At 36.0% G+C, this 25,871-nt stretch overlaps 1 protein-coding gene and 1 long non-coding RNA gene across 9 annotated transcripts in view; one reads left to right on the top strand and one right to left on the bottom strand.

Annotated features, from left to right (window-relative positions):
• Window positions 1-25,871, bottom strand: part of LOC115265592 (protein timeless) — a 238,024-nt gene that overhangs the window by 154,898 nt on the left and 57,255 nt on the right. For 7 of the 8 annotated variants that reach the window (XM_062849715.1, XM_062849713.1, XM_062849718.1 and 4 more), the window contains 8 exons: window positions 21,027-21,095; window positions 20,710-20,930; window positions 20,355-20,553; window positions 19,861-20,286; window positions 19,619-19,799; window positions 19,360-19,560; window positions 19,149-19,293; window positions 18,666-18,728 (listed from right to left, as the gene is read on the bottom strand). In XM_062849715.1, the coding sequence (XP_062705699.1) occupies window positions 18,666-18,728; window positions 19,149-19,293; window positions 19,360-19,560; window positions 19,619-19,799; window positions 19,861-20,286; window positions 20,355-20,553; window positions 20,710-20,930; window positions 21,027-21,095 (1,505 nt within the window). The remainder of the gene's footprint in view (window positions 1-18,665; window positions 18,729-19,148; window positions 19,294-19,359; window positions 19,561-19,618; window positions 19,800-19,860; window positions 20,287-20,354; window positions 20,554-20,709; window positions 20,931-21,026; window positions 21,096-25,871) is intronic. The other variant, XM_062849712.1, reaches the window with a different exon arrangement.
• On the top strand, window positions 2,708-17,890 carry LOC134287607 (uncharacterized). Its single transcript, XR_009997401.1, has 2 exons — window positions 2,708-12,707; window positions 13,527-17,890. It is a non-coding gene; the product is annotated as an uncharacterized LOC134287607 (long non-coding RNA).

The raw sequence follows: 25,871 nt of genomic DNA, 5'->3' as shown, positions 1-25,871 counted from the left end.
CCGTATTGCTTTACATACACAACGAGCGCAATCATAAAATCCATACCCGACAAGCGTTCTCTTGCGTTCACATGCGTCGAAGCAGCTCCATCGCATCTCCGCACTCATCGCAACTCATCTACTATGTACGGTTTATGCGTTCTGCATATAGTTTCCACAGAGTGTGCTTCGACGCTTATCCAATCTCTTTTCTCTTTGCATCGCACCTTACCCACTATGTGCTCAACGTTAGCCATATGTGGCAATAAGAAACTTTGCACTCTTTTCGTTTACTGCATTTTATACTACACACTGATAAAGCTCCCAATGCAATGGGTTTCTTATTATTACGTCGAATTTTATTTATATAGATATTCTTACTATTAATTGTATTCATGAAGTAATTTGTAGTATGTATTCAATACAAACTTAGCAAAGTAAACCAGCGGATTTCTACAAAATACCTTATGAATAGTTGCAATAAATGTATTATCGGGTCAAGGTCATTAGGCTGAAATACGCAAGGCCTAATGGGTTGTTAGGCCGAAGCTCATTAGTTTAATTAACTTTATTTAGCTTTTTTTCGGTGACTCTGATACTACTCTTAGACGTGTGCGCCGAAGCAGTTTTCACCGGCGGCGGCTTGTATAGTAATTTGAGGCAGCGGCGGCGGCGATGCCGGCGCCACGCCGTACGTCCTATTCGGCGGCGGCGGCGGCTTAACCGGCGTGACCAAATTTTTTTTCGTGAAGTGCCATTTCCTCTCCTTTTCTTGGCATAACGTCCTCGCTGGGACAAAGCCTGCTTCTCAGCTTAGTGTTCTATGAGCACTTCCACAGTTATTAACTGAGAGCTTCCTCTGCCAATGACCATTTTGCATGTGTATATCGTGTGGCAGGCACGAAGATACTCTATGCCCAAGGAAGTCAAGGAAATTTCCTTTACGAAGTGCCATTTCTAGTCATTTAAAAACGTCATACAGAATAATTTGTTTCAACTTAAATTACAATTTTCATCTATTTTGTGTGAAAGGTTTAAACATATGTAAGTCAGAGGTTTCAATAAAAACTATCCACATCAAAATTATGCTATATATTTTAGAGAGAATCGTTGAGGACGTTTATCAGGAAATTAATAAAGGATCCCTCTAGATAGAAATTCACAGCGTCGCACGTCTCGTCTAAGGATATTCTTTTCTAAAACTCATTTTAGACCAGTGTTGCCATTGTTAAATTCGAAATTTTTGTTGAAGTTCTGTTAGGGTTCTCTTCAGGAATAACTCCAGGGATTCCTTCAGGCGTTTCTTCAGGAATTTCTCCAGAAAATTCCCAATAGTTTCTTCTGGAAGTTTCTTCCTAGAAGATCCTCAGATATTCCTCCACAAGTGGGATCGTAAAATCTCTTGAAATTTTTTTAAACCTTCTTTCAGGGATTCTTTCAGATTTTTTTCCGGTAACCCTTAAAAATCCCCTTTAGAATCACTTCAGCATTTATTTCTTAACGTTTCTCCAGGAATATCATAAAAAATTCTTCTAGGAGCATATTTTCCAATACCTAATACATGACTCGTCACACAATCCCAGACTCCCCCCTCCCCCTTTAAATGCTACGTCATTTAGGGACGGTTCCTTAGGAGATTTATTCAAGAATTCTTCTAGTACCTTTGTCTGCAATTTCTGCCCAGTTTCTGCACAAGATTTTTGTTCAAGTATTCCTTCAGAAGCTTCTTTATTTTTTGATTCATTAATTTCCCAATGAAGTCCTTTAGAAATGCCTTCAAAGATTTTCTCAAAAATTTCACCATGATTTTTTCCTTGAATATTTTCAAAAATTTCTCATAAAAATTTTATTAAAAATTCTCTTTCAACTTGTTTCTGAAATAGTTTCAATAAAATTAAATCTCATCAGGAAATGTTTAAACATTGGTTTATGTTATTTCATAAAATACTACTGTAAATATCTGTGGAGGAATATCTTAAAGAATTCCCGGAGGAAATATTTCTGAAAGAACCGCTGAAAATTCTCTGAAAATTCTGTAAATTAAAAAAATCCATGGAAAATATTTGAGGTTATCTCTTACTGACAATTATGAAAAACCCTTCAACTACTGAAGAAGTCTTAAGTGATATTTCAGAAGGAATTCCTTAGTAAGATTTAGAATTTCTGAAAAAAAAAAACACTTTGAGCAATTTCTGAATTAATCGTCTTTCGAATTCGTGAAGAAATCCTTGGAGATATTCTTGAACAAATCCCTACAAGATTATGTCAAAGTATCCCAGAGAATTTTCTGAAATAGTTCAAGAAAGAGTTGCTAAAGAAATTTCTGAAAACTCTCCCTCAGAAACCTTTGATTGATTTCCTGCAAGGATTTATTAATAAATATTTAGAAAAATTCCAAAAGAAATCTCTTACCAAAATTCATGGAGGATACTCTGAAAGAATTTCAGTAGGAATTCATGAACATATTTTTAAAGGAATCCCTGAAAGAATGTCTGGAGGAATACTTTAACTGTAAAGGTTCCTAGAGATTTCCAAAGGAGTATGGGGTGACCAATGGTATTTTAGGCAGGTTTGTTCTCTTCGTTATGAGGGGCCGTCCATATACCACGTGGACAGAAAATTCATGATTTTTGACCCCCTCCCCCCTCCCCGTGGACAAGCGTGGACTTTTCATTTACCTCTACCCCCCTCCCCCAATGTCCACGTGGACATCCGAAAATAAGTTTTTTTTTTATATTTCTAAAATAAATGGAAAAAGTGATTAATTTTTTTTAGATTTAGATTAAATTAAATTAGAAAGGTTTTTTTAATATTAATTTTTAATTTAATGTCTTAAATATAATTGAAAAATTTATAAAATAAAAATTTTCTATAGCTTTACATAGAATACAAATAAGTAGCACAAAATAGGTATCTACAAGTTTCCAAAATAGTTTTTAATTCAGCTTAATGTTTGTGAGAGTGTGGGTTCGATTCCCGCTGCAATTGGTGAAATATTTTTGGCTAACGGCAAATTCTTCACTGGATGTGTTTTGTGTGATGTCCATCGCCTAATGTTAGTGATTGTTCAATGTTCAGTCTGCACAGCCTCTGGTTGAAGACGGTGTTTTTTTAGTGGTTGTTCAATATATGGTTGTCTAATTGTTTTGTTGAGACAAGGTAATTCAAATTTTAGATTTTTGTTGAGATAAGATTATATTTCTTAGATTCTCACAAAAAAAAACAAGATTTACAGCGACTAAATTGTATTGCTGAAGTTTAGACTTTAATATCCATTAGAAAGATCTTCAATTTTAAAGGAACCTACAAAAAAATTTTTTGAGATAAGCCTGCCAATCCCTACATGTATTTTGAGACTTTGAAGCAGTTTAAACATTTGATATGAAACTTCGAGAAATCTATTCAGAACTAACTCAACGTACATATGTACAGATGGGTAAATTATCGGTTAAATTGGGAAAAAATCCACAGCTCAGGTGAGATTTGAACTCACGACCCTTATTCGCTAGACAAGGGGCCATGCACAAATTACGTCACGCTTTTAGGGGGGAGGGGGAGTTTTGCATACCGTGACGACCCATACAAAAATGTTTGAGGTCCCATACAAAAAGTGTGACATAGGGTGGAGGGGGGGTTGAAAAAGGTCGATTTTTGCGTGACATAATTTGTGTATCACCCCCAAGTGCTTTACCAACTAAGCTACCGAGCCAATTAATGACCCGGCAACTTAGTTGTCATAAGGTAATTCAAATCTCATCGATCTATATCATCTTCCCCATCTGTACATATGTACGTTGAGTTATTTGAAATTTATAATTGACCACACGGATTGGTATTACCGAAAATTTGCACTTTGAGTAAGTCTATATAGAACTTTAATGAAAATTTTCTGACTGAAACACCAACATTTGCTTGGTCTACAGTCTATTTTAAATCTCCAGAATATTCCTCGGTGAAGAAAACTAAGTAATTGGTAATTCTGATAATATAAAACAAATAATTCTGTGAATCAATACCATGATTTTTTTTTCCTTGAAGAAGTAACTTACAACTAAAAGATAATGTATTATGAAATAAAATGTATGAAATAACTGTTGAAGAGAATCTCATAAAAAATGCGACAGAATTTGTTTCGTTTGTAGATTCTTGTTTCCTAATTTTTATGTCAATGTTGTCCACGTGGACATTTGACGAACCCCCACCCCCCTCTCCGTGGACAAGTGTGGACTTTTCGCTAACCCCCTCCCCCCTCCAAGCTGTCCACGTGGTATATGGACGGCCCCTGAGGGGTTTGTCGGCCAAAATACTTGAAACATGGTCGAGTACCTTTAACTTGATTGTGAAAGATTTGAGGCAAATTTTGAGTTCAAAAGGTTCTAAATAAACCCCTATGATGGAGATAACAACATGACTGAAAATAGGTAAGTTCCCCTATGTTAAACTTTCTAGAAATTGTTACTGAAGATTTTTCTAAATTTATTGAAGATTCCGGTTAAAACTGTTAATGGTTTCTTTAGAAGAATTTCAGGAGGAATTTTTGGTAAAATAAATGGAGGAATATCCGGAGGAACTCATAAAGGAATCTCTATATGAATTTTTTTTGTTGCAGAAATCACTGAAAGAATATGTAGGGAAGTGGAACCATCTCGGCACGGGTCCTATTTTGGGCACTTTTCTGCTATAACTCAGCCAATTTCGAACCAATTGGCTTCTTTAGTGGTGTTGAGATAATTTCATGTTCTGAAACTGCATGCCAAACTGAGTCGAAATCCAAATTTTCATCAATTTTGGTGCCCGGGAACCTATTTAAAAATCAGTTTGAAATTTGTATGAGAGCGATTTGTCGAATCACCCCTCGTCGCATTTTGTACTGAGTGGAGCTGTCAAGCAGTTGCCCAGCTGTCAAAAGGTGATTTCAAAAAACCTCTTTGAAATTGATTTTAGATACCAAAATAAGTTCTAAAAATCTGAAAAAAATCATAGCGGCTCAGAAAATAGTGCTCTTTTGTTTAAAAATAAAAAAATCATTGAATTTTTCTTAATTTAAAAACCCAATTGACACAATTTTTGGAACGCGATGAGATACGTTTAGTATCTAGCGGTGTACAAAATTTCAAGTCAATTGGATTGGAATTGACTGAGTTATAGCGAAAAGTACCCAAAATACCGGCCGCTGCCCAAGCGGGTCGCTACCCTACTGGAATCACTTAATAAAATAAAGGAAGAACTTATGGAAAACTTCCTGGAGACAAAGAAGAAGCCTTGGATGAATTTCCGAAGCTACTGACGGGTCGCTACCCTACTGGAATCACTTAATAAAATAAAGGAAGAACTTATGGAAAACTTCCTGGAGACAAAGAAGAAGCCTTGGATGAATTTCCGAAGCTACTGATGGGGAATTCTGGGATTACTATGTAAATATAATTCCTGGAGCTGTTTCTGACGGGGGAACGTCCATAAGTAACGCTACGCTTTGAGGAGGGAGGGGCTCCGAAAATTGTGATAATTTCAGAGGAGGCCCTATACAAAAAGTGTGGGGTTGAAAATGGACCTTCTTTTGCGTAACCTATTTAATGAAATTTCTAATAAATTAATGGTGCCATTTTAGGAGGTTCTCCATAGAAATTTATGAAAGAACATATGGCATCTCTAAAAATATTTCTAAGAGAACATTCGGATTTTTTAAAAGAATCCTCTCAACTTCAAGAAACTTCTCAAAGAATTCTGAATTTTTTTCTAGAAGAATTCTTGGTGAAATTTCTGAAGATTTAATGAAAACCTCCAAGAATGTCATTCGCAAATTGCCATGAAAATCTTCCAAGAGTATACAAAGAATATGTAGGAGAATGAGTTTATGGACCTAATGAAAATATCGCCAAGAATTTTGTTGATAATCCGTTATGGGTTTCAAAAGAGTCTAGCTTAGTACTTAAAAAGAATAAGTAAGGATCTTAACAGTATTGCTGTAGGAAATCATTAAATGAAATCACAAGAAAAAATACAATAGATTCACAAGAAGAACTTCAGAAAAATAAGCCTAATATGCACAAGGAAAAAAATAGAAACTGTTTGAAAATGACCACTGTTATTGGTATTAGATTTAAACAGCTTGGCGTGAAAAAAAATCTTTGTCATTTTCTCATCGGTGTGGGAAATTTTGTTCGGCGGCGTGGAAAAATATGAACAGAGGCGCGCCGGGTCAATTTGACTTGCGGCGGCGGCGTGAAAAAATTGTCGGCGACGGCGGCGCGGCGCGGCGGCGCACACGTCTAACTACTCTAAGTAAGGGGGAGTAAGGAAAGTAATAAAAGAACACGGTGGATAGATACTATAGAGATACGGTTATATAAAAAAAAATTATAAAAGGATCAGTTCTCGCTCCTGTACACAATTTGAGTTCTATTTTGGTTCCATATCAACTATTCAACACTTTAGATCGATCGAAAAACTATATTTTAGTACAGCCCATTCTAAGGTTTTATACAATTTACTATGGGGAAATTTACTTTTTTGAAGAAAAATCACCAATAATTATCCCTTCATCCCTAAAATACAGTCCATGAATGATTTCTGTAGGAAACTTTACTTTGAAGTGAACAATAGTGCGTCAGATTGAATGTTCTGTTTTTTTTTTCATTATTAATTTATTTTAAAGACCCTTTAACTGAATGGAAAACATTCGGGTCCGTGTATGTTCTGTCGTGTCGCTTGTAGTTAAATATCACGGTCCGACATTTTTTTTGCCCAGCTCCAAATTTGACCTTTTCTGATTGCTCCCGACTAGACAAAAGTTCGCACCTAACAGTCTCCACAAAATAACTATTACACGGAAAGACAACAATTTCGTTTTTCATTGCCTAATGATTCCCTATCATGTTACTTTCAAACCATAGCACTAGATTTTATCGAGTGCTTTTTGTAGCTCTAGTAATAAAGTTTTTAATGCAAGTACTTCAATGTGAACTTTTGCCCCATACTTGGGGAAAAAGTTCGCATAGTGCGGGGCAAACGATTGCACATGATGAAAGATATCCTTTCACTATAGCCACGGAATGTTTCTTTCCATTTATAGCATTACATCCCTACTGGAATACAGCTTGGTTATCAGTTTTTGTATACAATGTATTTAAAATAGGCCAAGAAGAAGAAAAAGAAGAAGAAGAATATCCAATATTGTCCACCTCAGACCTTTCCCTCTCCCCCTAGTAGGCTTTTACACATGCCTTTTTTTTAATGCAGCGTAGATACCTGCTTTGTCCCATTAAGAGTATACGGAGCTTCATGATGCATGTGAAAAATGACGATTTGTTAATTTAAATCAATTTAGTCAGTATAACACTTTATTTTAAAATGACATTATAAAAAAAATCTACAGTTACCGGTATAAAAAAGATCCACCATATAGTGATTACAGCTTCTAATAAAAAAAATACATGCGAAAATGATAAAATATACCTTTTAATGAATGCACTACATCCATTTTACATTGTTTTAGTAATCTGTTTTGAGAAATAACTGGCTTTTAAGGAATAAAGTGATTTCTCATAAGATTGGGAAAATTACTAAAAAATTGGGTATGACAGAAAAAAAGATCCACCTAGCAATTAATTCTGAAACTTTAAAATGTCGTCAAGGTTCGAAAAATTTTAATGATCAAAGTGTAGATGATAGAATATACCTCCAGCAAGCTTCAGTACAAGCAGATGGAGGTGATCATTGCGATACACAAACGTGAGAGTGTTTTGAGTTATCAAATAATCATTGTGAAGATTTCACAACATTTGCATTTCTTTGCATTAGTCGACCAAAACCCATAAAAATTGTCCAAAAAAGTGTATCCCTGTATGTCTGCATGCTGAATTATTGTTATACTGTAGAATAATAGCAATAATAATAATGTTTACAGATTGTTTCTGTAGTTTAGGGAAAATTTTACCCATTATAACCATGAAAAATAAATTCGCCCCATATCACGCTAAAATTGATAAAACTCATATCAAAACAAACTTCATATGTCGAAAACATCACAATAGCATACACCAAGAAGCAAACCTGTGAAAATTTGAAGTTTCAGAATTAATTGTTAAGTGGATCTTTGTTTTTGCCATACCCAATTTTTAAACATTTTTTCCCAATCTTATCATAAATCACTTTATTCTTCAAAAACTAAATATATCTCAACACAGATTACTGAAACTTTGTAAAATGGATGTAGTGCATTCATTGAAAGGTATATTTTATCATCTTTGCAAGTAGTTTTCATTAGAAACTGTAACCACTATATGGTGGATCTTTTTATGTGCCGGTCACTGTAACAAATTGTTAATAAATTGTTTTGTGGGTACAAGCTAGACCGCATTCAATGGAAATACTATTTTAAGATTTATTAGAAACCCTGCGGTGATGCTCAACATTAGGTAGATCGTACTTTGTCGACCACATAAAGTCAGTCAACATGCTTCAAAGACATCTTACATCCCATTTTTCTGAGGTGTTCTATCATCGTTTCAACTAATTCTCGATAGTTTGCAGTTCGATTGTTTCCCAAAAAAATCCATGTTACTAATACAAGCCTTTGCCATGCATGCTTCTCATTTTTACTAGGAAGAAGTTCTTGAAATTTTTCATTTTCTATGATCTTTTTGATTTGAGGACCAACAAGAATGCTTTCTTTCAACTTACCTTCAGATATGGCAGGAAATAATTCCCGAAGAGATCCATAGCTTTTATTTGGTGGGTGACTTAGCGATACTGATGTTTTTTTTATATATTCTGTTACCATAGACACCGTGTTCTCCCTCTTTTTATATGATTGATTTTCCACTTTGTTTTGACGCTTGATCTCACTCCACATTTCATTCTGTGCCTATCTGTCATCAACAATTACGTTTCTCACCGCGCGACTTACGACTCATCGACCACAATGTATCTACTCCTCAGCGATTAGAATCCAGTCATTCCATAGAAAATCGATAGAGTGGATATCATAATGTCGTGATGTTTGGGTACGATTTTTGTTTATTTTAAAACATTAGACCATATATGTTTATATTGTCATTGGCGTGACCAGGATGGTCCAAAAAATAAAGAATGTTGAAAATCGGTTATCTGGTTAAAAGTAATGATTTTTTTTTTAAATTATAAGTTTAGAAAACCTTGATTTTTTGGACCATCCTTTCTTAAGGACAAACGTCTTGAAATCCTGCTTCAACAGTGCATAAGAACTTCAGACGCACAAATCTCGAGAAACTAGCTCCAACCAACAGTGAATTTTATTATTCTGTTCTTGCTCACTCGTAATAAGCTTAAAATAAGAAGATCAGATGCGCTGGTTTTGTTTACGAAGAGATGTGTGCGCTTGAAATCGTGAGTAGGTGCCAAAGTCGGCCAATGTGACGGCCATTTTGGGACTCTAACAAGTCTGTCCTTAACCCTCTAATACCCATTTTTTTATTTTGATCTTAACATCATTATTCGTTATCTTAAATCGATTAAAACGTGATTTGGTTGAAAATACTTTTTATACGTGATTTTAAGAATTTCTGATTTTTTTTCTAATTTTTATTTTTGAACATCCCTACAATATTATATTTTTCCTTAAAGCCAATTTAAGTTCTCATTGTTTGAGTCAAAAACATTATGCGATTTTGTGATTACTGTTGACATGTTTTGATTTTTTAAGACTGACTCAAAGTGCAAATTTTCGGTAATACCAATCCGTGTGGTCAATTATGATTTTCAAATAACTCAACGTACATATGTACAGATGGGTAAATTATTGATTAAATTGGGAAAAAAATCCACAGCCCAGGTGAGATTTGAACTCACGACCCTCAATGATTTTTTAAGATTCTTTTGGATAATTTAATTTTTCGTGTTATTTTTGGGTAAATAATGCTAGTGTTCAATTCCGCTAAACTATTTTACGATGATAGAATGGATGGGGAAAATTTTGTAATAAGTAAATTGTCGCGACTTAATACAAAAGAAACACCACCAGATGTCACCAAAGCATAAATTTTTAGATGATAAAAAAGGAAATACGCTTCAGAAGACATTATAAACCATTTTCAGATATGCTTAACAATCCTATAGCTATATAGCTATAGCTATCAGCTATAAAATACAAAAATGTCCTAACTATACCCCGCCCTAAGTAGGGGTTGGGTATTAGAGGGTTAAAATTGGTAACTGTAATGTCAACATAAAAATAAAATATGATCCAATATTTTTCAAAGAACGACAAACTCATCAAATATAACGTCCACTGTATTGATTTCCTGTGGAATGGCTGAATTTCAAAAAAAATATGAACTTTTGCACAAGTTCACTTATTTGGCGTTCGGGCGGTGCCATGTTTACACAGAATGAACTTGTTTTCATGGCCACCTAGATAATACGACTCCGCAAAAAAGTCAATCGATCGAACACGTGCACTGATCCACATTTCCCTTCTTTTTTCACCATGGAACAATGAACCACTGCACAATGATCCAGTGCCGTATCTGTAGCTAAACTAAAAGCTTTACACCTAAACTATTAGATTTTGCTATGTTGTCAATATTGTAAAATTAGGGAGTTTTCAATAAACCAATTTAAAAAAGCTATCCTTGGGTTTCTTCTAAAAATGGTTTATTTTTAGCACTTCTTATGTTATGATGGTTCAAGTGAATTTTCAATTTATTAGTATTGTTCAAAAATTGAATGTTTTTCAATGTTTAAGGTGACTCCCTGTATCACTCCTATTTCAGCACTTCTTTTTCGACTCTTATTTCTAACAATCATCGAGCGCAACAGTAGTGGTGTTGCCTTTTTATATTTGTTCTATAAACAAACAAACAAAAATAGCACCTCTTTGTCTCGCTTTCACCAATGTAAACATTTCAAGATTATTAATTATTTAAAAGCAATTCAAGCAGTAGACTACTCTGTTTTGCTAAATAACAATGAAACATGTCTCAATATTACGAAAAACACCGAATTTTATGTGTAATAAGCTAAAAATGATCGAATACTCTTAGTATGCTCTTCCGCTGTTGATGTTTGCAAGCAGCAGCAGTGTTGGCGGACAGTGCGGAGGAGATTTCACAAATAAAAATTATTTGCTTTTATTACTATCATATGTGATTCAAAGTAAAACAATAATCATTTGAAGAATAGTTTTCGATTTTACGACGTATAATCGATAAATTTGAGTTGACCATTTCAATGATTTTGATTGATTTTATTGATGAATTGGCCCGCGAGATCGACATCACTGCGTTCAATGATCGATGATTGTGCGCCGGACGGCACCGTCGCGTCGCGCTGCTGCTGTCGTCGTTGTACTGTGGTGGGTGGTAAACATTGCCATCGAACTCTTGGTGCGGTTGAGACAAATTTGAATAATTTTCAAGTTTGAGTGCAAATATTTCTTTGTGGTATAGATAGTTCGAAAGAGAATTTTAATTGGAATAGTGTGTTCTATATTTCTTTTCAAAATATCTTCAAAATTTTAGAGAAAAGGTAAGCGTCGATTTTCTTACGTAAATGTATTAGTGCAATACTGTGTAAAGTTGAATTTGGATCATACGCGCCAACTTGTGACGTAGTTGGGGGGGGGGGGGGGGGGCGAGGCCTCTCAAAACCAATCAAATTCGGAAAATTTCGACGCAGTTCATCTAGTTTAGGCATATTTACGTTAAAACTAGTGCATTGAGCTGAAAAAAGATGAATTTTGTCCAATTTTGGAGAGCTTCGCCCCCCAACTACGTCACAAGTTGGCGCCTATGATTTGGATGATGATTCTGAAGAAGCCATTTTGTGATGACACAAGAAAAGGCCTTAATGTTAAGTATACAGGGTGTTAGGTTCCTGAGTGCAAACTTTTTAAAGGGTGATAGAGGACCATAAATGGTGAAAAAAATTGTTCTACGCATATGGTCAAATCTCAACCGTTACGTAGTTATTGAACTTGCCATGTTTTTGACTCTTATTGCCATAACTGGCAATAACTTGAAAATGGTCAAACTTATCGAAGTTTTTTTACCCTTATTCGAAAGATTATTGAATTTTCTATCAAATGGCATCTTTGAAACGATTGTTTTAGTTAAATAACTAAGTTTTCTAGAGCAAAATAGCTAAAAATAGTGTATTTTTATTGGTTTTTATCAATTATCTTTGAAAAATGCGTAATAAATTAAAATTCTTTCTTGGGCAAAGTTGTGGCCCCTGTTACACTCTACAATTCGTTCTTTGACACCAAACTTCTAGCTCTTATCGTTTTCTTGCAATTTCGATTTAAATGTGCGGCACAATGCGCAAAAAAGTGCTTTTCATTACAGTTGCAAATTTATGATCTGATATGCGATGGTAAAATCGAAATTGCAACAAAACGATAAGAGCGAGAAGTTTGATGTCAAAGAACGAATTGTAGAGTGGAACAGGGCCACAACTTTGCCTAAGAAAGAATTTTAATTGATTACGCATTTTTCAAAGATAATTGACAAAAAAAAATTAAAACACACTTCTTTTGAGCTATTCGCTTTAGAAAACTTAGTTATTTAACTAAACCAATCGATTCAAAGATGCCATTTGATAGAAAATTCAATAATCATTCGAATAAGGGTAAAAAAACTTCGATAAGTTTGACCATTTTCAAGTTATCGCCAGTTAAGGCAATAAGAGTCAAAAACATGGGAAGTTCAATAACTACGTAACGGTTGAGATTTGACCATATGCGTAGAACAGTTTTTTTGGTGTCAGGCCATTTGGCCGATGGTCATTAGTCCGAAGGCCATTCGGCCGAAGGTCATTAGGCCGAATGGTCATTAGGCCGAATGGTCATTAGGCCGAATGGTCATTAGGCCGAATGGTCATCAGGCCGAATGGTTCTTGCCGTTACGACCCCACTGAGACAAAGCCTGCTTCTCAGCTTAGTGTTCTATGAACACTTCCACAGTTATTAACTGAGAGCTTCCTCTGCAAATGACCATTTTTTTTTATCTGTATTAACGAGATTTTTAGCCCTAGGCTAGTTCATCTCGGGACCCACGCTTTACTTCCCTTCCGAAGGAAGAACTCACATTTTGTGAGTTTGTCGGGAGTGGGATTCGATCCCAGGTCCTCGGCGTGATAGTCAAGTGTTCTAACCATCACACCAGGTCTGCTCCACAAATGACCATTTTGCATGTGTGTATCGTGTGACAGGCACGAAGATACTTTATTGATGCTGAATCTACTGATATTTTACCCATGATTTTTTCCTTCTTTTAAATATAGGCTGTTCTTTCTAGTATCATTGCTAAAATAGTTTTTGGCGCTGAAACTGCTGATATTCAATTCATAAATTTTTCCTTCTTTAAAACATAGGCTATTCTTTCTAGTTTCATTGTTAAACTAGTTTTTCTCAAAAATTGTTGGAAAAGGTAAAAACAACGGCTAACTTTCAATTCGTCCTGATGACCATTCGGCCTAATGACCATTCGGCCTAATGACCATTCGGCCTAATGACCTTCGGCCTAATGGCCTTCGGCCTAATGACCTTCGGCCTAATGACCCAGCATCAGTTTTTTTCACCATTTATGCTCCTCTATCACCCTTTAAAAAGTTTGCACTCAGGAACCTAACACCCTGTATATAGTATAATTATCTTGTCTCGAACATAGAATTCCCTGAAGAAGATGTAATACACATCGAAACGTCGGATGAAGGAGAATATCTGATCGTTTGATTGCAATTGCGACTGCCACGCCGAAAATCCTCCCAGGTGTTTAAAAACTCAGATTAATTTTGGTATTTATGGATAAATAATGTTGAAATAAATAAAAAACACCTTTGTGCAAATACACATTTGGAGCATGAAGTTGAGTTGAGAACTCGATTGTTCTTCATAATATCATGACAATTGAAAGGAAATGTAAGCATGTGGAGCACAATGTACTATACTCTGGAAGAAATTGGTAGAAATCATCAGAATAGTTCATATTATTCAATAAACAGCATGTATTTATAATTTCTGTATCAGTCTATGCATATCTCCATGATTACTTCATAATTTATTTTGACAACTCTAGTAACCTTGGGAAAAAAAACTATTAGGCTCAGTGTACCAGTTATGGCTATAGTACCTCAAATTCGCCATAGTTGATTTTTAACCTTTAATGATGCATATCCAAGGATGGGAACATTTTTCTCAGCTCAGAAGCGTGCAATCAAGAAACGATATATGGACGACTTTTGCCTTGTGGTTTGGTCTAAAAGTTTGCCGAATACAGTAAAGGTCGCACACGCATACCGAAGTCGTAAGGGAGCTGTGAAGGCAACTTTCCACGAGGTGAATGTAATTTACACTCACCTCGTGGAGAGTCGCTTTCAGAAATCTGTCACGACTTTGGGATTCGTGTGCGACCCCAACTCCATTTGGCAAAGTTTTAGACAAAACCACAAGGTAAAAGTCGTCCATATATCGTTTCTTGATTGCACGCTTCTGAGCTGAGAAAACTGCAAGTGAGTGAAACTCTTTGCAAGTGAGTTCCCATCCCTGTGCATATCAATAAAAAAAATATCATGAACAATATATCACATTCACAAAAGATGATTGCGATCATTCAAACTTCACAATTTGCTCAAATTGTGATAGAAATAAATCATTTTCCTTAACTTTTCGGCTTCCTTGCACCCTATTTCGCCATAGTGTACCAGTTATGGCTAATCCCATAAGGAATGCATGTAAATAGTGCGAAGTGGAACTCAAATTAACAAATGTGTCCATAACTGGTACAGGGTTCCTATCATTGGCACACACCGTAATAAATACTAAAAGTTGTTTTGACTCCGTTTCTATATTTTTCCTGTAAAGTATGAAAACTAATCAATCATTTGACACATCGATGACATTCGTCGGTATTCTTCTTATTTTTGTAGAAATAGTTTTCCTTAGGTAGTGCGATAACTGGTACACTGGCACAGGCACCCTATATAATAGTATGTGGAAGTAATCATTAAATACGTTGTATACAAAAACTGAGAACCAAGCTGTATTCCAGTTGGGATATAATGCTAAAAATGGAAAGAAACACATTTCGTGGATTTAGTGAAAGGATAAACATGAATTAACTTGAAATTAATGGACTTTGTACCATTAAACTATCTTTTGTCATGTGTAAACTTTTGCCCCGCACAATGCGAACTTTTTCCCCAAGTATGGGGCAAAAGTTCGCATTGAAGTACTTGCATTAAAAACTTTATTACTAGAGCTACAAAAAGAATTCGATAAAATCTAGTGATACGTTTTGAAGGTTACATGATAAGGAATCGTTAAGCAATGAAAAACGAAATAGTTGTCTTTCCGAGTAATAGTTGCCCCTCATTACTTTATAGGCAATTGTTTTTTTTTTTTTTTTTTATCAGTATTAACGAGATTTTTAGCCCTAGGCTAGTTCATCTCGGGACCCACGCTTTACTTCCCTTCCGAAGGAAGAACTCACATTTTGCGAGTTTGTCGGGAGTGGGATTCGATCCCAGGTCCTCGGCGTGATAGTCAAGTGTTCTAACCATCACACCAGGTCCGCTCCACATAGGCAATTGTAAGCAACTAACCCCATGCAAATGCGAAAGTATAAGTCAAGTAATTGTCTCTCTTAGAAAGTCAAAATAAGTGTAGAATTAGCTATAAGTTAAAATACACATTAATAAAAAAAAGAAAGTCAAAATGATTGACTTATATACAGAGACTAAGAGAATAGAATCGTGGAATCAAAAGTGAAAAAAGTTATTGAAAATAAACATTTTCAAGGAGCCGTCGAGAATAAAAACGTAACGTTTCTTGAAAACTAACGGAGTTACAAATTTGGCGTCTTCGTTTGTAGTAAATATTGAGTGACCACCTGAAGTGGGTCGTCGATTGTTTGCTTTCCACGTAAAGCTAACAATAGCGTGGAATCCAGCATGGCCAGCATGATTCGAAGTCAAATGGACACATCCAGACTCCACGATACCTTCCCTACTCACAAACACTCCATCCTGTAGCTTTTGGTGGAGTCGCAGCGGTAATCACGGTCCTTCACGTAACAAAGGTTGGTACTGATATTCCTTTCCTCTTTAAACCTGACTGCAAGGACGTGCTCAGCGCCGTTATTGTACCGTTACACAGTGGCTGATTTCGTCATTTTAGCGCGCTTAATTAATAACTTTTTAACTATGACGTTTAGTGTTATGGTGCCTTCGAGAAAGTTTTTCGCTATAATAAGGAGCTTCTTTTGAACTATTGTAAAAAATGATCAATCCCCCTAAAAGTGAGATAGAAAATTTATTTTTTGCATTTTTCAAGATACACGGTTGGTGTCTTCATAAAAGTTGTAGAAAATGTTATTTGGAGCAACTTTGCCAAAGGCGCCAAGTTTGTAACTCCGTTACTTTTCAAGATACGTTACGTTTTTTATCATCAGCCCCTTGAAAAGGGTTTTTGCGCAATAACTTTAGAAGAGTTGATTCTACATTTTTCTGATGTTCTACAAAGTTATAGATAATGGTAAAACACATAACTTTGCCGAACACAACATCCCGCTAATTTCAAAAATAAAATAGTTATAACGGTTTTTGTAGTTTTTTTGACCATATTTCAAGCATATATAACCTAGCTATAGGCAATTATATGCAAATTTCTTTTTACGCATGTGAATATATAAGTAATTGCCTCTCTTAGAAAGCCAAAACCATCAAACTGTAAGAGACTGTAAGATGGTTTTTGTACAGAAACTTTCAACCATCTATGTTACTTTTATATGGGATTTATTCATATCTTCAACATATTTTTTTGAGAGTTCATGACAGCTTGCATTTTTATTGTTATCGTAAGTGTGTGAATATATAGTAAGGATTGTGGTGTATTCTGGAGCATTCATGAAGTACGTTACATGAAAACTTACCATCTACTTCTATTTTCTGACTAACTGACAGTGCTGCACGTAGTCCTCGAAAAGAACGCATAAAGTGTTACTTTTTTGTCAGATCACGATTAAACAGCACCTTACTGTAAAGTACAGTGAGATTTATTATCAGCTATAACTATTGTAGACATGTACTAGAGGGAGCGTTCACAAAATATGTCACGCGCAAGTTAAGAATTTGAGAAAAAATGGCACTGCGTTCGCTCTTTTCGTGGACTACGTGCAGCACTGTGAGTTAGTAAGAAAATATAAATAAATGGTAAGTTTTCGTGTAACGTACTTCATGAATGCTCCAGAATGCACCACAATCCATTCTATATATTCACACACACGTACAATAACAATAAAAATGCAAGCCGTAATGAACCCTCAAAAAAATATGGTGAAGATATGAATAAATCCCATATAAAAGTAACATAGATGGTTGAAAGTTTCTGTGCAAAAACCATCTTACAGTCTCTTACAGTTTGATGGTTTTGGCTTTCTAAGAAAGGCAATTACTTGTATATTCACATGCGTAAAAGGAAATTTGCATATAATTGCCTATAGCTAGGTTATATATGCTTGAAATATGGCCCAAAAAACTATAAAATCCGTTATAACTACTTTATTTTTGAAACTAGCGGGATGTTGTGTTCGGCAAAGTTATGTATTTTACCATTATCTATAACTTTGTAGAACATCAGAAAAATGTAGAATCAACTCTTCGAAAGTTATTGCGCAAAAACCCTTTTCAAGGGGCTGATGATAAAAGACGTAACGTATCTTGAAAAGTAACGGAGTTACAAACTTGGCGCCTTTGGCAAAGTTGCTCCAAATAACATTTTCTACAACTTTTGTAAAGACACCAACCGTGTATCTTGAAAAATGCAAAAAATAAATTTTCTATCTCACTTTTAGGGGGATTGATCATTTTTTACAATAGTTCAAAAGAAGCTCCTTATTATAGCGAAAAACTTTCTCGAAGACACCATGACGCTAAACGTCAGAGTTAAAAAGTTATTAATTAAGCGCGCTAAAATGACGAAATCAGCCACTGTGCGTTAGAGAGAGTCTCTGAAGCGTGCACAGTACAGTAAGAAAGTTGTTCACTCCTAGCCAACTATTCAGTTGATTCATTGTGCAACTGTTGTTCGGGTCAATCACGGAGTAGCTACCATAGAGATGTGCAGTCAGTCTAAGCTAAGCTATGCTAAGCATTGGTTGGCTTTTTTCGGTGACTCTAATACTACTCTAAGTAAGAGGGAGTAAGGAAAGTAACGAAAGTATATGGTGGAATCTGCTACACTTTTCATTATATGCATAATATATGGAATGTAAATATATTGGAACAGTTTTACTGCACGTTAGTAAGTAGACATATACCAATAACGTCTTTTGGATCCATTGGAATTATTAAATAATTTGAGTTCAGAAACTTTCGGCATGACAAAACCAAATTAGCACTTTTTTAGGTCCCACTTGCCCCGGGGTACCTTAATCAAACCATTAATTTAGAATGCCCGTCCTTGTTTTCAGATTCATTCGGTCTAGTGAGCCATTCGGCCTAATGACACTTTCGAACTAATGTACTTCGGCCTTACGTTTTTCAGTACAATCATCCAGCACCATGGATGCCATAAATTCAGCCAAATACGTTTATGAGTTTCATCTATCTTATGACACAGCCTATAAATAACGCTGCCCGACAAGTTTTCAAAAAGCTCACGTTGAGTGTTCATAATGGAGATCGCAATTGCCTACATGTTTAATACTTACGTATCGACATTTTTGTTCCTCATGACTACATGCAACCAGCCGGTATTGGAATCAGAATTAAAGCTGCAAAGAGAAAACATTAAAATTTGTCAAATTGTGTTTAGATTGATGAAACCATTATATTCTTGAATTATGGTTTTAAAAAGTCGGCACTGGTCTAATTGGCTCATTTGGTTTATATGTAAACTATCAGATTCCTTATAAAAAAATACCTACAAAATTCTCCATAGTTTATATCGGATTTACCATCGTAAAGCAATGTCATATCAGAACTGTCTTGTCAACCATCATAACTATTTTTTTGTATTATAATCACATGCTTGTAAGACGCAGACAAAACTTTAAACGGAAGACAACCAATGTCAATTATATTTAAACTTATGATTTAGAGACAATAACCAGGCGACATAAATAAGCATTAAATTACCCCAAAAGCAGGAAATAAAAAAGTTAATCAAATTATAATTAAGAAAGACAATTAACCTGTTGACAGGAATTTGCTTGTTTGACCTTGCTAGAACAGTGTAGCTATCCAAACTGTTATGCGATGTCAATCCAGGGTCCACTTTCACCTCCTTCTCCATTGACAATACCTTCTGGAGGCAATTTAGATCAAACTTGATGATGGCTGTGTCAGGACAAAAGAATGAAATCAATTAATTAAACATCTCAAATTTCGCTGCAATATATTTACATTGCTCCACAGGGCCCAGTTTGAGAGCAATGCTGTACAAAATATCTATAGTCCAAAACTCTGGAATGCGAACAAACATCTTCTTTGCGTCTGCGGGCAGGTGGAAGCCGAGTTTATGCAGCAACAACACAAACGGTTGGTAGGATAGAATGGAATATTGTTCCTGATTCCATGGAACCACTGGTATGGACTGCTTTTTGGCTGAAAAAATAGTTGATGGTTAAGGATAGTTGGAAGCGTTCGAAAAGCATTTACTCACTGATGCAGTGATAAGAAACAGACTCCATAACGACGACACTGTCCTGTTCCTCTAGACTAGTTGTAATGTATAAGTTACCACTGAGTGCATTTAGTTTGACAAAGCAACAGTTAAGTAAACTTTTTTGAAGCCAAACAATCATGTTGCTTTTGTTTTCCTTTAGCAAGCGGTCACGTAGAACCTAAAATAATTTCGAGGAAATAATCATGCCATCAAACAAATACGTTATCATTTCTGTATACCTGTATATCATCGATTGCCGTGGAAGGGGTTTTATTTTCATCATCCCGTTTCCCGGAATTACAGGACGCCACAGAAAATGCAGGAGTTTGTACATTACGTTCGTAGCCGGGATTTTCCACCTTCATCAGATCGTCATACTGCGTCAAAGCAATAATATCCTGTTCCCAAAGTTGTTCGATAATGGAAACACGCGTCTTCTGTTGATTTCCGCTCTCTTGGAATAGGTTCAATATATCTGCCACTAAGCATGAGCTTTGCTTGCACTGCACGTAGTACCACTGTAGTGAGTCCTTTTCTTCCTGAGTCCATGGATTGATGCCGGACAAAAGTTGTGTACTTATCTCAGGTAACGTGCTTGCCAGTGGGCTTGGTTGCGGGGTGTTGATAAACTTGTGGATTACATATTCGATGAGATCGGACCAATCCTGAAATGCAACGTAATCATAAGTTTTGCTATGGTCAACAGACATCAGACGTCTGTCTGTATACTTACATCGCAAATTTCATACTCCGTTTCCCATATTTGCGAATACGTCTTCAAAATGTTCGGTTGAAACAGCACATTAATCTGTCCTAAATCTCCACCAACATGGTGCATCATTGTGAAGATGCAATCATTCACAAATGCTCCATTATCACGAAAGTCCTCCAATAATAGCCCATACTGGTGCATAATCTCGACGGTTGCAAACCTATAAACGATTAACAAAGGCTATCAATCCCAGCTGTTCCTATGTAATCCAATCAACCGAAGCACAGACAATTCTGCACAGTTCGAAATTCTCCTGCAATTCCCTCCACATCGAACTGCGAAAAGTTGACTGTAAAGTAGATATACTCCTACGTACTGTTTGATGTGAACCAACATATCTCCATTACCCGTAGCCGCAATTCCCTGCACACCATCCAAAAAAAGGAGCAAAATGTGGTTGGTTACAATCAAATCCTGCAAATACTGTCGGCTCTGCACGCTCGGATTGTAACAACGCAGCAAAAGCACGAACAAACACCGCAAGTCCTCCGTTGCACAAATCTGCAGCTGCAAAAGTTTCAGCTTGTCCTTGTCCTCCTGGGCCACGATCACGGTCAGATTTTATGATAGAAGGAGAAAACAGAAGGAACTTGATTAACACACCACCCCGGAAAACCTAGTAATACCACCTACCCGAGTCAAGTGCGAGCTTTTCTTGTAAGTGTCGACTGCCTGTAGGAATTCTCGGATAGCTGTAACAACCTACAAATGATGTGATAAACGAATATAGGAAAAAAATTTCAATGCAAGGCGAATGAGTGATGAGTGCACCCATGGTAAATAATTTACATGGAGTAGATGGAGCTAAATAGCATTACAAACGCAACTGGGGCTTCTGCTAGTCGGGTAGATTTTTCTTATTTGGGTTTCAAATTGGTTCACGTTAATTTGATGCTGCCCGTTAGCACTAAAAAGTTAAATTGAAGTCAAATTAACTTGCAGCTGGAAGTATGATTTTAATTTGGCTACTAATTAGTTGTATCCAAAGATTAGCATCTGTAGGATTCATGGTGTTTTTATTTCATTCGGTGAGTAAGCATATTTAAACTTTTAAAGTACACATCGATGCAATTATGCGGAAACTGCTACAGTTCTGTGTTTGAGATGTAGAAGCTCAAAACTAACGTTCCTGAGTCTTGGCTTTAAATAAAAATTAAACATTAACTTCGTTTAATAGTTTGTTTTTCCTCAAATATGCAAGTATTTGTACGTTTTGGAATGTTCACTTATGTAGTTTTACAATGTAGTGTGATTGTTTTTAAATTATTTGTCGAATAATTTATCTTCTTCTTTTTCTTTTTAATGGCTCAAGGTTCGCGCATTGGAACTTGGCCTGCCTCTCTTCAACTTAGTGTTCTTAGAGCACTTCCACAGTTATTAATTGAAGGCTTTCTTTGCCTGCCATTGCATGACTTGTGTGGCAAGTACATACAGTGTACAGTGTGATACACTGTGCCCAGGGAGTCGAGAAAATTTTTCCGACCGGAACGGGAATCAAACCTCCCGTCTCCGGATTGGCGATCCTTAGCCTTAACCACTAGGCTAACTGGAGAATGTATAGAATATTTAAAAAGAAATGCTTAGCAAGTCGTGAGCATTTCATTGGACCGTCTTGTTTCCCGATTGTTAACATTCGCACAACTCGGCGACGACGATGTTTTCGGTGCGATAGATATTGAAATCGATTACACTGCTCGACAAAATAAAAAAAAAAAAATCATGTTATGCGATGAAAAAAAAATAACAGGGGTTTGGAACTCTAGAAGTGTCATAGTGAAAGAATTTTTGAAAAATATTGGACCGGGCCTTCACAGTTTATGACCGAAGTTTGTATGGAGAACTGGGGATGTTCAATTGATATGCACATAAGAACGTGCATACATTTAGGCGTTTTCGGTGGTTTCATTTGGTTTGTTATTTTTGAGCCGATTTTAATTTTTTTTTCATGGATGCAATCCTGGGGAAAAAAGAGGTGGTAGGAATAAATGATTTAACGATTAATAAGTATTTTTATGAGCAACATTAATACAATATCGTACTTTCCTATAAATCATTAAAAAAAACTTTATTTTCTTAAGGAAGCTCATTGGATAATCACCTCCTTGCACCAAAATAAATCAAGAATTTTCTTCAGACTGCCCTCCAGACATAAGTCTTTAACTTAAATCATGCCATCTATTAGAAGAAATCACCGACCATCGTATTTTCCTGGAGATATAAAAAAAAAACCTTTACACATGTGATTTACTTTGGAACATACCTCCGAGTAAATCAAAATAAGGAATCAGACCTGTTCTCAAATTTTCTATCACAGGGCTATTTGATAATTCTTGAAAAAGCGTCGCCACATGGCCGAGTGAAGTGATGATTGCTGCGACTACACGTGCTATTTGCACCGCGATTGAATTTCGACCATCATATTTATAAGGCCTTGGAATACAGTCGCCATAGTTGTGCTTTTCATGCAACGCACAATATACCGAATCATTAAATTTTGCACTACTTCCTTAAGTCCCACAATCCTGAAGTTCTATACAGCTCAAGCGTATGCTATGTCATGCAATTAATTAACAGATCATCATACCGTCTCTTTGAAAATGTTATCATGTAAAATGAAACATCGCCGTTATACTAGATAGATATAAGATGTGGGTTCATGCTCTAAGATTTTTGTTGCTGAATTCTGAATACAGTAATGTTGATCAAGTATTTCTCAAAGTACAAAACTTTTATTTCAGATAACCAACTTTCCAATAGATTATAGATTTCAAGCTATTCAGTGTATGTGTAATAATTTTAGCTATTATATCAACAATTGCGCCAAGATTTTTTTTTATCTGCATTAACGAGAATTTTTCCGCTAGGCTAGTTAATCTCGGGAGATTCACGCTCCACTTTTCTTCCGAAGGAAGAACTCACATTTTGTGAGTTTGTTGGAAATGGCATTCGATTCCAGGTCCTCGGCGTGATAGTCACGTACTTTAATCATCACACCAGGCCCGCACCACAAGCCAAGAATTTCTTCATGTTTTTTTTTTCAAAACTTCCTGTATTAATTTCAACAAAGACTTATTGTGTAAGATCATCTGATTTTTTTTTCGAAACAGTAGTTTTGACATATCTTTCGGGACACATATACCCGAAGCAGTGAACATGCGGATACTAAGCAGGGATTCAATTCTCGATCAATCCAGAAACATATCATCTTGGCCTTGATTTTTCTAGGCATACCAGAAATTCCCTCTGTGTATTCCACCAGTAATTAGCTTTGGGGATTTCCTCTTCAGTTGCTTATGGAAGTTCCTCCTGTATGGGAATCCCTATGAGGTAGAATCGATAACAAGAATTCCAAGAGGAATCGCGTGAATGAACTTCAGGAGCAATGTAAAAATAAAGTTCTAGGAATAATCCCTAGCAGGAATTTCTGGAGGAATCCTCAGAACGAACTTCTGAAGAACTCATAAGGCAATACCCATATGAAAATTTTTGAAGAAATCTCCCGAGGAAACTCCCAAAAAGGAAATTCTGGGAAACCAAACAGGCAACTGTTGCAGAAATCTTAAGAAACAAAAAACACTTGGGGAATTCCCCAGGAGGGAAAATCTCCACTCCTGGAAAAATCTCTAGAAGAAGCTCCAGAAGGAATCCGCAAGTGAAAAACCTGGGGAATCCTAAAACAAACTTTCGAAGAAATCTGAAGGATCCTGGAACGTTCGCTTACCAAATGGAACACCTGGAGAAGCACTCTGATCAAACTGCTGGGAAATCCCCGGTAGGGATTTTCTAGAGGAACTCTCAGAAAAAAAAACTGCTCGCGGAATTCCCAGAGAAAAACTCCTAGAGGAACGCTCAGAGAGAATTCCTGCACTACTCCTGCGCCTCCCGAGGAAACTCCCAAAAAGGAAATTCTGGGAAACCAAACAGGCAACTGTTGCAGAAATCTTAAGAAACAAAACCTGAATTAATCCACCTATGGTGAACAGAACCCTTCTTACACTTATTAAAAATATTGTTGTATTATTCGTATGTATGATTGTGAGTTTTGGTCATTCTAGAAAATATTGTAGATTTGGCATCAAGTTGATTGCTTTCCATAATAGAATCATCGACCATGGGCTCAACTACCAGAAATGTCAGCCAGAATCTCCAACAATCTTGTATGGAATGTTAACATATTCTGGAATATTGTATCTCTTGTTTACTGCCAATCTATTAATATATGGGTAAGAAAATCATCGAGATACAGCTAGTATAATAATAAAAAAGTAATTTATTGAGATTACTCCCAAATACTCTTCAAAAGAAATCTCGGTAACTAAATGTCCAATCAAAATAAAATTTAATTGTACGAGGATGTTTAAGCTTTCAATTGATGCTAAGAGAACCCGAATCGGTTGACAGACGGCTGAGAAATTTATTATGATACATTTTATCAAAAATCTCTCAATAGCGTAAATTGTATTACTCCCAAGTACTCCTCGAAAGATATCTCGGAAACAAAATGTCCAAACGGAATGAAATTCAATAGCATACTACTAGGATGCTGCACCTTTCATTTGCTGATGAGAGAACTCAAATCGTTTGACACACGGCTGGTCAATTAATTATGAAGCATTTTTCAAAGACCTCTTAAAAAGTTAAGTTGTATTACTCCAAAGTACTCCCCGAAAGATATCTCGGTTACAAAATGTCCAATCGGAATGAAATTCAAAAGCGTTCTTCTAGGATGCAGTAGCTTTCGTTTCGGGCCTTAAGAACCCGAATCGGTTGATAGACGGCTGAGAAATTTATGGTGATACACTTTGTCAAAAATATCTAAAATAATTAAGTTATACTACTCCCTAGCACTCTTTGAAAGATATCTCGGTAACCGAACGTCCAATCAAAATAAAATTCAATAGCGTTCTACTAGGATGTAGTAGCTTTCATTTGCTTCCAAGAGAACTCAAATCGGTCAACAGACGGCTGAGAACCGTGAGTGACATTTTTTTGTAACATACATACACACACACACACACACACATACACACACACACACACACACATACACACACACACACACATACAGACATTTGCTCAATTCGTCGAGCTGAGTTGATTGGTATATGTGACTCGGCCCTGCGGGCCTCAGATCGAAAGTCGGTTTTCCAAGCGGTATTTATATCCTTCTTATGGGTGTAAGAAGGGCAAAAAGGCTTTTCCTACATACATTCCGTGATATTTTTGCTACTGTTTATTAAGCTCAAATATTAAAAAGAGATAGTAGCTTTTATGTATTTGATGCAATTGCATTTTCATGTATAACTAACTTGTGTAACCAAATATGATCATAAAAAATCTGTTGACAAACGGCTGAGAAATGTATTATGATACATTTTATCAAAAATATCTCAAAAGCGTAAATTTCATTACTCCTTAGTACTCGTGGAAAGATATCTCGGAAACAAAATGTCCAAACGGCATGAAATTTAATAGCAT

This window comes from Aedes albopictus, chromosome 2 (genome assembly GCF_035046485.1).
Source record: "Aedes albopictus strain Foshan chromosome 2, AalbF5, whole genome shotgun sequence".
Lineage (NCBI taxonomy): Eukaryota > Metazoa > Arthropoda > Insecta > Diptera > Culicidae > Aedes > Aedes albopictus.
Note: the sequence above shows the minus strand (reverse complement) of the source record. Positions and strands in the feature narration are given on the sequence as shown.